Source organism: Nerophis lumbriciformis, linkage group LG12, assembly GCF_033978685.3.
Source record: "Nerophis lumbriciformis linkage group LG12, RoL_Nlum_v2.1, whole genome shotgun sequence".
Taxonomy (NCBI): domain Eukaryota; kingdom Metazoa; phylum Chordata; class Actinopteri; order Syngnathiformes; family Syngnathidae; genus Nerophis; species Nerophis lumbriciformis.
Window position 1 is genome coordinate 40,740,895 of NC_084559.2, and position 14,481 is coordinate 40,755,375.

Sequence of the window (14,481 nt, forward strand, 5' to 3'; positions counted from 1 at the left end):
AGGGAGTGGAGAGACAGACAAGACACCCGGTTTGCTTGTTTTTTTTATTGTATCGATTATCGCTTTCCGCCAGTGTTTTGTTTTGTTTATATTTGCCGGGTCAAATTTCCGTCCCCGTTTATTGCGTTTTTATTTTGATTCGCCAAAAGTTTTATCAATGACAACTACTGCTTCACTTTGCACTTGGACAAGTTTACCGCGAGGGGCTGTCAAAATAAAGACTGCATGGTAAACACTAAGGTGAGTGTAAAGTCAACATTTTTAACTCCAGTAAATTAGTTATTTTAGTCTTTGTGAGTTCATGGAAACTTCACTTTTATCTCCCGCAGAATCCACATCGTTCGAGGATGGAGACAGGTTAGCTGTTAGCTTCAAGCTAACCAGCCCCCAAGCAGACTCCTCCACCCCAAAAACATACTTTGCAGGTCAAAAAACGGGGCAATTGTTTGCCTTTTGAAGTGTTAATGTGCGAGGAGTGGTCAAAAGGAGTCTCTAGAAGAAGTGGTTGACAATTTAGCATCGCTGACAGTAACGTCATCACCATCATTGTTTACTGAAACAGAGATGGTGACTGTGCGTTATGATAAACGCGCATGCGTCTCCAGGCTCTGCCTTTTATCCATAGATTTATCAGATTTAATTTTTTATTATCTATAGCAGGGGTGTCAAAAGTGTGCCCCGGAGGCCATTTGCGGCCCACAGCTAATGTTTTAAAGACCCACGGCACATTCTAAAAATACTATTAAAATAAACAAAAACGCTTAAAGGTGAAATGTAATTTAGAAAAAGTTGCAATGTTGACTAATAAAACAAAGCTGGGTTTTTTTCTTTCAAACTGTCATTGCTCAAAACATAATATTGAATCAAAATCAGTGTTATTATGAATTATTGACCTATCCAAGGTTCCGATTACGTCACATCAAATATTGCACTTTGAAAAATATTTTTGGTGGAAGTTTTTGCATATTTTGTGTGTTTGACATTAAAAACATAGTTTTGTTTGACAAAAAAGGGCGGAAAACAAACAAACAAAAAACAACATAAAAAAAACGAAAACATTTTGAAATGAGGGATGGATCTGAACTTGATGTAGACTCCAGAGATTTAAGCGTTAAATATTAAATGTATGTATGCCCTGGCACATCATTATCATCATTTCATGACCGAAGCAAAACACTTTTTACACTTTTATACTGAAATAAATACACCTACAACTTATTAAATAAAAACATAGAAAAAACTACCAGCAGCGGAAAAGTTCAGATCCATGAAGGAAAGAAGAAAGTGAATGAATGTTTATAACTGAATACATTTACATATGTATACAAATTAGTTTTCTTTTTTCTTTTTTTTTAATGAATTAAGTAACAATTATGACATTCTTTTTCCAAAACACAATATAGAATGTGAGATATAACAGGACAATGCATACGTTTATAAGTTTTTTTCAAAACGCTTACAAAAAAGTGGGACCCCAAAAATTTACTGTGGGACCACATTTTTATGACTTGATGGGGTCCCTGGGACCCCATTTTGAACATTCCTAGCGCCAACACTGCTGTCACAAAGGAGAAAAAAATGCTTTATTTAAATAAATATATTATTTATAAAGCAAGTTCGAGTATCATTGGCAAATTTTCACCTAGTCCCGGCCTTGACGTGCTGCCCGCCTTGGCACTCATTTATGTGTCCTCTTTTTGGGATTTCAGAATATGGTCAGCCTAACTAAAATAACGATCTTTTTATATATATATATATATATATATATATATATATATATATATATATATATATATATATATATATATATATATATATATATATATATATATATATATATATATGTATGTGTGGGGAAAAAATCACAAGACTATTTCATCTCTACAGGCCTGTTTCATGAGGGGGGTACCCTCAATCATCAGGAGATTTTAATGGGAGCATTCACATACCATGGTTTATATAGGGCACAAAGTGGGTGGGTACAGGCTGGCCTAGGGGCGTGGTGATTGGCTCATGTGTTACCTAGGAGGTGTTTCCGTCTATGGCGGCATGTTGTTACAATTTCGCTGCGCTTGTTGAGGGATGACAGGTCTGGACGGTAAATAATAAACAGTTTCTCTTTCAAGCATAGGTTGCATCTTTTATTACCACTATTGTAAGGTGTGCTGGATGCAAGAATTTGCCATGTTATTGAATATTCAACATTATTGTCTTTGAGGTCCCAAATGTGTTTGCTGAGTTCTGTGGTATTTCGCAGGTTTTTGTTCCTGAAAGAAGCCTTGTGATTGTTCCATCTGGTTTTGAATTCTCCCTCGGTTAATCCTACATATGTGTCGGATGTGTTAATGTCCTTGCGTATTACCTTAGATTGGTAGACAACTGATGCTTGTAAGCACCCCCCGTTGAGAGGGCAATCAGGTTTCTTTCGACAGTTACAGTCTTTGTTGGTTTTGGAGTCGCTCTGTCTGGGGGCCGACGGCTCATTTGCAATTGTTTTGTTGTGGTTTGAGATGATTTGTCGTATATTGTTCATGCAGCTGTAGCTCAATTTAATGTTGTTCTTGTTGAATACTTTTCTTAGGGTGTTGTCTTTGGGAAAGTGTTTGTCAATCAGATTGAGGAATTTGTGTCCAATGTTAGTTGAGACGTTTTTGCTGTATGGGGGGTTGTACCAGATGATGCCGCTTCGTTTTCTGTTCTTTTTTGGCTGGTTTCCTGGCGTGGGTTCATAGGTGAGGGTGAAATTGTATCCGCTTTCATCAAGGGCTTTTTGGTACGGGGGGGTTGCTTGGTCAAATTCAGCTTTGCTAGATGACAGCATCGATAGCCTTTTATTGATTCCGGTAGGTATTCTTTTCGTGGTGGTGGGTGGGTGGTTGCTGTCATGGTGCACGTATTGGAGTGTTGTGTTGGGTTTCGTGAATGGTTGGTAGCTGTTATTTCTCAGGTTGAAAGTGACGTCAAGGAAGTTGACGGTTTGCTTGTTGGCTTCAATCGTGATCCGTAGGCCGTTCTCTTTGAAAATTTGGCATATGCGCTTCTTGGTATTCTCGCTGCTCCTTGGCGAGGCGCGACACACTGCCAGTCCGTCATCACGGTAAATACCAAGGTTCAGATTGAGGCCAGCGAGCTGGGAGAGGAGGAAACTCCCAACGAGTTCACACGTTTCTGCTCCGTCAAAACTTCCCATAGTGACGTCAAATGTTGCATTGTTCTTTTTTTGCCATGGTGTACTGTTGTGGATGAGAATGGAGTTTTTTGCGTGGATGATGATGTTTCTTTCGTTGCCTGTGATTGAGTCGTAGTCTGAGGCGAAGTCTAGTGCTTGAGTCAGTAGGTCTTGCGTGATGGAAGGGTAAAATTCCTCGATATCAAAGGAGATAAAGTTGTGCTGTTGTTTGTCTTGGATGTTGTTGAACCATTTGATGACTGCTGCTGTATTTCTCCATTGGTTGAGTGGTGTTTTGTCCTTGATTTTTGTGTTGACTCTGTCCAGGATTATTTTGCTGATTTTTCCTATTTCAGATTTAGTTTGGTTTATTAGTCGGCATGTTGGGTTATTTGCGAAGTTGGGTTTGTGGTCCTTCAATGTGATGAAGGCTTCCTTGTTGGCTGTGGCGTCCACCCTGTCCTCAATGTCCAGTTCAGCCGCGATCCTTTTATTTTCCAGGTGGATGTTCTGTAAGGTGTTGGGTTGCGCTTTTTTGTATGATTTGGTGATGCTTCTGTCCAGTAAGGTGTGGTGTTCTGGTATGTCCATTCTGTAGAAGTTTGTGGTTTTATCGGCAGCTATGATGAGGTTGTTTACTTTCTTGATGCGCTCCTTGTCATTTTTCAGCTTGGTGAGGAGTGGGTTGCGGATTGGCTTGAATTTGACTGATTGTATCATTTTGAGCATGTCGTTCTCAAAATCCTTTAGTTCCCCAACTGTGGGTGGGTTCTTGGTAGATTTGAATCCGTAAGTTTCCTTTTGCGTTCCTTTTGTTTCAGGGTGGAGGAAAAAATGTGCTTTCCACCGCATCCTTCTTAGGAAGTGTTCCGTCTTTTCTATGAGCCTTAGCTTGTAGTCATTCTGCGCGGGTATGGGAATGTTCTTCGTGGAGTAGTCGATGTTGAATTTTTCCATTTCTGATCGTCGTACAGTGCTCAACAAATGTCAATTTGGAGCGGAGTATATGTCTTAATAAGGTTATCCAAAAAATAGTGCTCGATACCGTAGTAGAGCGCAATATATGTATGTGTGGGAAAAAAATCACAAGACTATTATATATATATATATATATATATATATATATATATATATATATATATATATATATATATATATATATATATATATATATATATATATATATATATATATATATATATATATATGGGCAGCACAGTGGAAGAGGGGTTAGTGCATCAGCCTCATAATACGAAGGTCCTGAGTAGTCTTGGGTTCAATCCCGGGCTCGGGATCTTTCTGTGTGGAGTTTGCATGTTCTCCCCGTGACTGCGTGGGTTCCCTCCGGGTACTCCGGCTTCCTCCCACCTCCAAAGACATGCACCTGGGGATAGGTTGATTGGCAACACTAAAGTGGCCCTAGTGTGTGGATGTGAGTGTGAATGTTGTCTGTCTATCTGTGTTGGCCCTGCGATGAGGTGGCGACTTGTCCAGGGTGTACCCCGCCTTCCGCCCGATTGTAGCTGAGATAGGCTCCAGCACCCCCCGCGACCCCAAAAGGGAATAAGCGGTAGGAAATGGATGGATGGATGGATGGATGGATGGATATATATATATATATATATATATATATATATATATATATATATATATATATATATATATATATATAGTGATTTTTAAAACCACAAGTGTCATTCAAACGAATTAAATCATTACCAAAAACACCAAAGAGCAGTGGAAAGTTGTACTTATCTGTTAGGTCCGTAGCTTGAAAGTTACTAACGCTAGCTTGCTAGCATGTAGCATTCTCTACTTGTACTTCATTCTAACATACCGGTAGCTAAAAAAAGATGCAATGACCACACACGCCCCCTGGTTTACGAGAGGCACACTGCGTATGGCATAGCATCAGACAAGGCAGCACACATCTTCAATGACTTCTTTCAAATGAGTAAAAATAAAATGTTTATCATTTGCTGTCATCTGTGTCAGTAGATATGTTGACATTCCATTTCTAACTAGAGAAAACATGTTGCAAAAAATTGTATATGCTTTTTGTAATTTACACACGCACACACAGGCACGCACACACACACACTACAATTGTAGTCTAAAAACCGTTAAAAACACTATATAAATCAGAAGTTACTCACATCTTACTCAATACTTGAGTATTTCTTTCACAGAATAATTATTTTGATGATTATTTTTTACTTTTACTTGATTCATGTTCTAAAGTAACGGTACTCTTACTTGAGTAAAATTTTTGAGTACTCTACCCACCTCTGTTTAACATGCACTGGAACCTTGGTTTACGACACCCTCTATTTGCTAACTTTTCGGTTTACAAACTTTTACAAAACGCAGAATATGCCTCTGTGTGAGAACTATGTCTCTACGTACAAACGCTGCATTCATTCATTTTGTGTCCCGTTGTCAGCCCTTTTGTATATTGAAGAGATTGAAGAAGCAGGCTTCATACCGCACCAAGTGCTTAATTGTGATGAGACAAACTCTTGTAGAAAAAGATGCCAAAGCAGACTTACTGTATTTTCCAGACTACAGAGCAGGGGTCCCCAAACTACGGCCCCCCAGCATCCAAAATCCGGCCCACAGGAAGTCCCAAGTTAAAAAAAAAAGGTTTTTATTTTATTTTATTTTATTTTTATTTATTCATTTTTTATTTATTTTTTAATCTTTCCTTTCTAATCCATTTTCTACCGCTTGTTACTCTTGGTGTCTCCTAGCCGCTCAGGCATTTTCCCATCGATAACGTGACAATGTTAAATGTTGATGAACATCAATGTTAATTGATGTTAAATGACAAAACGGATTATAAAGACAATGTATATACATATATATATATATATATATATATATATATATATATATATATACACATATATATACTGTATATATATATATATATACACATATATATACTGTATATATATATATATATATATATATATATATATATATATATATACATATACATATACATATATATGTGTATATATATATATATATATATATATATATATATATACATATACATATATATATATATATATATATATATATATATATATATATATATATATATATATATACAGTATATATATATATATATATATATATATATATATATATATATATATATATATATACACAACCTGGCCCCCGGCCAAATTTCTTTAACCCAATGCGGCCCCCGAGTCAAAAAGTTTGGGGACCCCTGCTATAGAGCACTGCGGGACATGAGCCACACCTACGAACTTTTAGAAGAAAAAAATATGTTCCATACATTATCTGTTTTTTCTAAACGTTAGTAGGTGCGGCTTATATATGAAAAACGTCTATGGATATTCTCATTCATTAGGTCAAATGTCATCTCAGCGCATTCAATCTATCACAACTGGACTGTTTGGTTTTTCTTAGAAGACGTTTCGCCTCTCATCCAAGTTGGCTTCATCAGTTCATGCTCATAGACTTAGATTGGTCACATCTAGTCTTAGACTGTTCAGATCTTGTCTTAGACTGGTCAGATCTAGTCTAGCAGCTGGTGCCAAAACCCCAAATATTTATACTCCAATAGCAGGGGGTGACACCTCACACCCACAAAAACAACCTGGTGTATGCTTTCCAGTGTAATGATGAATGCACTGATTCATATGTTGGGGAAACAAAACAACCACTATGCCGACGCATGGCACAGCATAGATGGGCAACTCTTCAGGTCCAGACTCAGCGGTCTACCTGCACCTCAGGGAGAAACAGCCCTCCTTTGACGGCGCCTCTTCCAAGAGCACACACGTACACAAAAAGTTAAGGATTTTTGTGATTTCGGATCATTTGTGAGAGCACCAAAGGAACTTCTGTGTGAGCGCGTGTGATGGCAGAGTAGCGCATACGACACAGTTCAGCTTGTCATTGTTGTTGCTTTGTCTTATTAATAAAGACATAGTTGATCCATCACCTCCTTGTTATGTTTGTTACAAACTCAAAAACCAGTGAAGTTGGCACATTGTGTAATTCGTAAATAAAAACAGAATACAATGATTTGCAAATCCTTTTCAACCTATATTCAATTAAATAGACTGCAAAGACAAAATACTTCCATGAAATGCTCAGTCATTCACAAACAAGGAGGGGGTGAGGGTCACCACTTTGTGAACAAATGCGTGAGCAAATTGTCTAACAGTTTAAGAACAAAATTTCTCAACCAGCTATTGCAAGGAATTTAGGGATTTCACTATCTACGGTCCGTAATATCATCAAAGGGTTCAGAGAATCTGGAGAAAACACTGCACGTAAGTGGCAAGCCCGAAAACCTACATTGAATGCCCGTGACCTTCGATCCCTCAGGCATTACCATGCAACACCCAGAAACGCCGCCGGCTCCGCTGGACCCGAGCTCATCTAAGATGGACTGATGCAAAGTGTAAAAGTGTTCTGTGGTCTGACGAGTCCACATTTCAAATTGTTTTTGGAAACTGTGGACGTTGTGTCCTCCGGAACAAAGAGGAAAAGAACTATCAGGATTGTTTTAGGGACGGCGTGGCGCAGTGGAAGAATGGCCGTGCGCGACCCGAGGGTCCCTGGTTCAATCCCCACCTAGTACCAACCTCGTCATGTCCGTTGTGTCCTGAGCAAGACACTTCACCCTTGCTCCTGATGGGTGCTGGTTAGCGCCTTGCATGGCAGCTCCCTCCATCAGTGTGTGAATGTGTGTGTGAATGGGTAAATGTGGAAGTAGTGTCAAAGCGCCTTGAGTACCTTGAAGGTAGAAAAGCGCTATACAAGTACAACCCATTTATCATTTATTTATTTATTTGTTTAAGGCGCAAAGTTCAAAAGCCAGCATCTGTGATGGGGGTGTATTAGTGCCCAAGTCATGGGTAACTTACACATCTGTGAAGTCACCATTAATGCTGAAAGGTACATACAGATTTTGGAGCAACATATGTTGCCATTCAAGCAACGTTATCATAGACGCCCCTGCTTATTTCAGCAAGACAATGCCACGCCACGTGTTACAACTGCTTCATAGTAAAAGAGTGCGGGTACTAGACTGGCCTGCCTGTAGTCCAGACCTGTCTCCCATTGAAAATGTTTGGCGTAATATGGACCCTAAAATACGATAACAGAGACCCTGGACTGTTGAACAACTTAAGCAAGAATCAAGCATCAAGCAAGAATGGGAAATAATTCCACCTGAAAAGCTTCAAAAATTGGTCTCCTCAGTTTCCAAATGTTAACTGAGTGTTGTTAAAAGGAAAGGCCATGTAACACAGTGGTAAAAATGCCCCTGTGCCAACTTTTTTGCAATGTGTTGCTGCCATTAAATTCTAAGTTAATGGTTATTTGCAAAAAAAAATTATGTTTCTCAGTTCGAACATTAAATATCTTGTCTTTCAATTGGATATAAGTTGAAAAGGATTTGTAAATCATTGTATTCTGTTTTTATTTAAGATTTACACAACGTGCCAACTTTGATTTGGGTTTTGTAGATATACAGTACTGTAAAGCACTTTCTATTGTGTGTACAAACCTTCACTAAAATATGGACTTTCTTCAGGTTACAGTTGGGACATGGTGCATGAGATGGAGGCCATTTGTCGAGGCCTCAAACATCTGGTCACCTTCCCAGTGCGTGCAGCTCTTCTGGCCAAGTCCGTTTCTCAGCTCACATGGTTGCTGCAAGAGTCCAATAGGTGACTGTCTCTCCCACATTTGTGATTAGCAAAGACCATAATCAAATGATGATTGTGACATTACTTCATATATGCAGTTCACTTTGGATATGACAAAAAAAAACACAAACTTGACAGAAGTATTTGAAACCTGGAGTCGTAAGTCTGCCTGAATACTGAATATTCCTGTGGAAATACGTTTAAAACAGTCCGTCGTCTTCTTGTCGCTCGAAACAAAGAGTGTAATAATCAATAAACAGCATTAAACAGAAAACAAAATTAACACTCCAGCTGATAGAGGTGGGAAAAATGATCGATTCTCCGATACATCACAATTAAAATGTGGAAAATGCTAAATCGATGGACAAATGTCCAAATATTATTTACCTATGTTTTTTTTGTTTTTTTTTTAAATGTTATTTACCGATGTTAAATAAAGTAATCGAGACAGTTGGGGATGGGTACCGTTCACATTTGAACCAATACAGTACAAATTACCAATACCTGGTAAAACAACGCTTCAAAGTTTCTGTACTTTTTTGTGTGTTAATAAGTATAAATTGTTTTTGACAATAACATCTCAATTTTTATTGCAACTTTCAAAAATTAGCTGATTATGATAACTGCTATCCAGTTGTTGAATCTTATTTTCATTATCACATTTCTGAGTCTCAAGCATGACATTAGGTTGCAATTACAGTTGCAAGTCCAAGACGTTAGATGGCAGTAGTGAATAGTTTTTGGTCTGTTTTTTTGTTTTCTGTAAGTATTGTACTTATTAAGCACCAGCTGTTTGATTGTAAAGTGCCTCTTTGTTTTAGTATTCATTAACAAATTTGGAGGTGTTAAAATGGCCATGTAAAATCACTAATGCTAATCAGTAGCATATCAATAGCAAATCTAATGTATATTAGCATCAATCTAGGGCCTTTTTGGAAAAGTGGAGCCTTGCTTTACTTAAATTAGAGCGTTTTTGAGTCAATTTTTTTGTTGGCATTAAAAATTGCAACTTTACCTAGAGGTAGTTTCACTGACTGAATCTGTACCCAGTAGGACTGGAGGGTTTCGGTTGGTACCAAAAAAATAAGAATAGGAAACGAGCAAGTAGATTAATATCATTAGTCAGGAGTGAAAATAATTTCCATCCAGTAAGGCCTGCAACACTTTCAGCCATAGATGTGATAGTAGATAGACGGCACAAGTATACACACGTATAAATTAAACATAATACATTTGTAATGTATTATAATATACAATATATTAAACATATACAATGTAATTTTGATATACAATATATAAATTAAAGATACATAAATAATTCAGCCCCTGAATTGTAATTGAATCGTGAGATGCCCAAAGATTCCTACGTGTAACGGCCGAGTAAAAAAAATGTGACAGTATCAAGCGTCTTTTAGCACACATTTAGCCCAACAAAGTTGTATGGAGCTATGAAGTTGAAAAAATAAAGAAAATAGATGTTTAAAATGTGTTTTTAATTAATTGTAATCATTTCAAATCATTCAAAATGGGCTAAATGCAAAATAATTTAGAATGGTTGTGATATATATATATATATATATATATATATATATATATATATATATATATATATATATATATATATATATATATATATATGTGTGTGGGAAAAAAATCACAAGACTATTTCATCTCTACAGGCCTGTTTCATGAGGGGGGTACCCTCAATCGTCAGGAGATTTTAATGGGAGCATTCGCATACCATGGTTTATATAGGGCACAGAGTGGGTGGGTACAGGCTGGCCTAGGGGCGTGGTGATTGGTTCATGTGTTACCTAGGAGGTGTTTCCGTCTATGGCGGCATGTTGTTACAATTTCGCTGCGCTTGTTGAGGGATGACAGGTCTGGACGGTAGATAATAAACAGTTTCTCTTTCAAGCATAGGTTGCATCTTTTATTACCACTATTGTAAGGTGTGCTGGATGCAAGAATTTGCCATGTTATTGAATATTCAACATTATTGTCTTTGAGGTCCCAAATGTGTTTGCTGAGTTCTGTGGTATTTCGCAGGTTTTTGTTCCTGAAAGAAGCCTTGTGGTTGTTCCATCTGGTTTTGAATTCACCCTCGGTTAATCCTACATATGTGTCGGATGTGCTAATGTCCTTGCGTATTACCTTAGATTGGTAGACAACTGATGTTTGTAAGCATCCCCCGTTGAGGGGGCAATCAGGTTTCTTTCGACAGTTACATGCTTTGTTGGTTTTGGAGTCGTTCTGACTGGGGGTCGACGGCTCATTTGCAATTATTTTGTTGTGGTTTGAGATGATTTGTCGTATATTGTTCATGCAGCTGTAGCTCAATTTGATGTTGTTCTTGTTGAATACTTTTCTTAGGGTGTTGTCTTTGGGAAAGTGTTTGTCAATCAGGTTGAGGAATTTGTGTCCAATGTTCGTTGAGACGTTTTTGCTGTATGGGGGGTTGTACCAGATGATGCCGTTTCGTTTTCTGTTCTTTTTTGGCTGGTTTCCTGGCGTGGGTTCATAGGTGAGGGTGAAATTGTATCCGCTTTCATCAAGGGCTTTTTGGTACGGGGGGGTTGCTTGGTCAAATTCAGCTTTGCTAGATGACAGCATCGATAGCCTTTTATTGATTCCGGTAGGTATTCTTTTCGTGGTGGTGGGTGGGTGGTTGCTGTCATGGTGCACGTATTGGAGTGTTGTGTTGGGTTTCGTGAATGGTTGGTAGCTGTTATTTCTCAGGTTGAAAGTGACGTCAAGAAAGTTGACGGTTTGCTTGTTGGCTTCAATCGTGATGACTACAAGCTAAGGCTCATAGAAAAGACGGAACACTTCCTAAGAAGGATGCGGTGGAAAGCACATTTTTTCCTCCACCCTGAAACAAAAGGAATGCAAAAGGAAACTTACGGATTCAAATCTACCAAGAACCCACCCACAGTTGAGGAACTAAAGGATTTTGAGAACGACATGCTCAAAATGATACAATCAGTCAAATTCAAGCCAATCCGCAACCCACTCCTCACCAAGCTGAAAAATGACAAGGAGCGCATCAAGAAAGTAAACAACCTCATCATAGCTGCCGATAAAACCACAAACTTCTACAGAATGGACATACCAGAACACCACACCTTACTGGACAGAAGCATCACCAAATCATACAAAAAAGCGCAACCCAACACCTTACAGAACATCCACCTGGAAAATAAAAGGATCGCGGCTGAACTGGACATTGAGGACAGGGTGGACGCCACAGCCAACAAGGAAGCCTTCATCACATTGAAGGATCACAAACCCAACTTCGCAAATAACCCAACATGCCGACTAATAAACCCAACTAAATCTGAAATAGGAAAAATCAGCAAAATAATCCTGGACAGAGTCAACACAAAAATCAAGGACAAAACACCACTCAACCAATGGAGAAATACAGCAGCAGTAATCAAATGGTTCAACAACATCCAAGACAAACAACAGCACAACTTTATCTCCTTTGATATCGAGGAATTTTACCCTTCCATCACGCAAGACCTACTGACTCAAGCACTAGACTTCGCCTCAGACTACGACTCAATCACAGGCAACGAAAGAAACATCATCATCCACGCAAAAAACTCCATTCTCATCCACAACAGTACACCATGGCAAAAAAAGAACAATGCAACATTTGACGTCACTATGGGAAGTTTTGACGGAGCAGAAACGTGTGAACTCGTTGGGAGTTTCCTCCTCTCCCAGCTCGCTAGCCTCAATCTGAACCTTGGTATTTACCGTGATGACGGACTGGCAGTGTGTCGCGCCTCGCCAAGGAGCAGCGAGAATACCAAGAAGCGCATATGCCAAATTTTCAAAGAGAACGGCCTACGGATCACGATTGAAGCCAACAAGCAAACCGTCAACTTCCTTGACGTCACTTTCAACCTGAGAAATAACAGCTACCAACCATTCACGAAACCCAACACAACACTCCAATACGTGCACCATGACAGCAACCATCCACCCACCACCACGAAAAGAATACCTACCGGAATCAATAAAAGGCTATCGATGCTGTCATCTAGCAAAGCTGAATTTGACCAAGCAACCCCCCCGTACCAAAAAGCCCTTGATGAAAGCGGATACAATTTCACCCTCACCTATGAACCCATGCCAGGAAACCAGCCAAAAAAGAACAGAAAACGAAACGGCATCATCTGGTACAACCCCCCATACAGCAAAAACGTCTCAACGAACATTGGACACAAATTCCTCAACCTGATTGACAAACACTTTCCCAAAGACAACAACCTAAGAAAAGTATTCAACAAGAACAACATCAAATTGAGCTACAGCTGCATGAACAATATACGACAAATCATCTCAAACCACAACAAAACAATTGCAAATGAGCCGTCGACCCCCAGTCAGAATGACTCCAAAACCAACAAAGCATGTAACTGTCGAAAGAAACCTGATTGCCCCCTCAACGGGGGATGCTTACAAACATCAGTTGTCTACCAATCTAAGGTAATACGCAAGGACATTAACACATCCGACACATATGTAGGATTAACCGAGGGTGAATTCAAAACCAGATGGAACAACCACAAGGCTTCTTTCAGGAACAAAAACCTGCGAAATACCACAGAACTCAGCAAACACATTTGGGACCTCAAAGACAATAATGTTGAATATTCAATAACATGGCAAATTCTTGCATCCAGCACACCTTACAATAGTGGTAATAAAAGATGCAACCTATGCTTGAAAGAGAAACTGTTTATTATCTACCGTCCAGACCTGTCATCCCTCAACAAGCGCAGCGAAATTGTAACAACATGCCGCCATAGACGGAAACACCTCCTAGGTAACACATGAACCAATCACCACGCCCCTAGGCCAGCCTGTACCCACCCACTCTGTGCCCTATATAAACCATGGTATGCGAATGCTCCCATTAAAATCTCCTGACGATTGAGGGTACCCCCCTCATGAAACAGGCCTGTAGAGATGAAATAGTCTTGTGATTTTTTTCCCACACATACATATATTGCGCTCTACTACGGTATCGAGCGCTATTTTTTGGATAACCTTATTAAGACATATATATATATATATATATATATATATATATATATATATATATATATATATATATATATATATATATATATATATATATATATATATATATATATATAGATATATATGTATATATATATATGTGTACATATATATGTATGTATGTACATATATATATATACAGTATATATACATATATGTATGTATACAGTATATATACATATATGTATGTATGTATGTATGTATGTATGATGTATGTATGTATGTATATATATATATATATATATATATATGTGTACATATATATATACATGTATGTATGTATGTATGTACATATATATATATATATATATATGTATATATATATATATATACAGTATATATATACATATATGTATGTATGTATATATATCTATATATATACATACATACCCCCCGCGACCCCGAAAGGGACAAACGGTAGAAACTGGATCGATGGATATATATATATACATATTTATATTTGTGTGTGTGTGTGTGTGTGTGTGTGTGTGTGTGTGTGTGTGTGTGTGTGTGTGT

The 14,481-nt window shown here is 38.2% G+C and overlaps 1 protein-coding gene across 1 annotated transcript in view; it reads left to right on the plus strand.

Annotated features, from left to right (window-relative positions):
* fam151b (family with sequence similarity 151 member B) overlaps positions 1 to 14,481 on the plus strand; it is a 35,881-nt gene that overhangs the window by 20,289 nt on the left and 1,111 nt on the right. Inside the window, exon 4 of the mRNA XM_061986581.1 lies at positions 8,754 to 8,889. Within this exon, the coding sequence (XP_061842565.1) occupies positions 8,754 to 8,889 (136 nt within the window). The remainder of the gene's footprint in view (positions 1 to 8,753; positions 8,890 to 14,481) is intronic.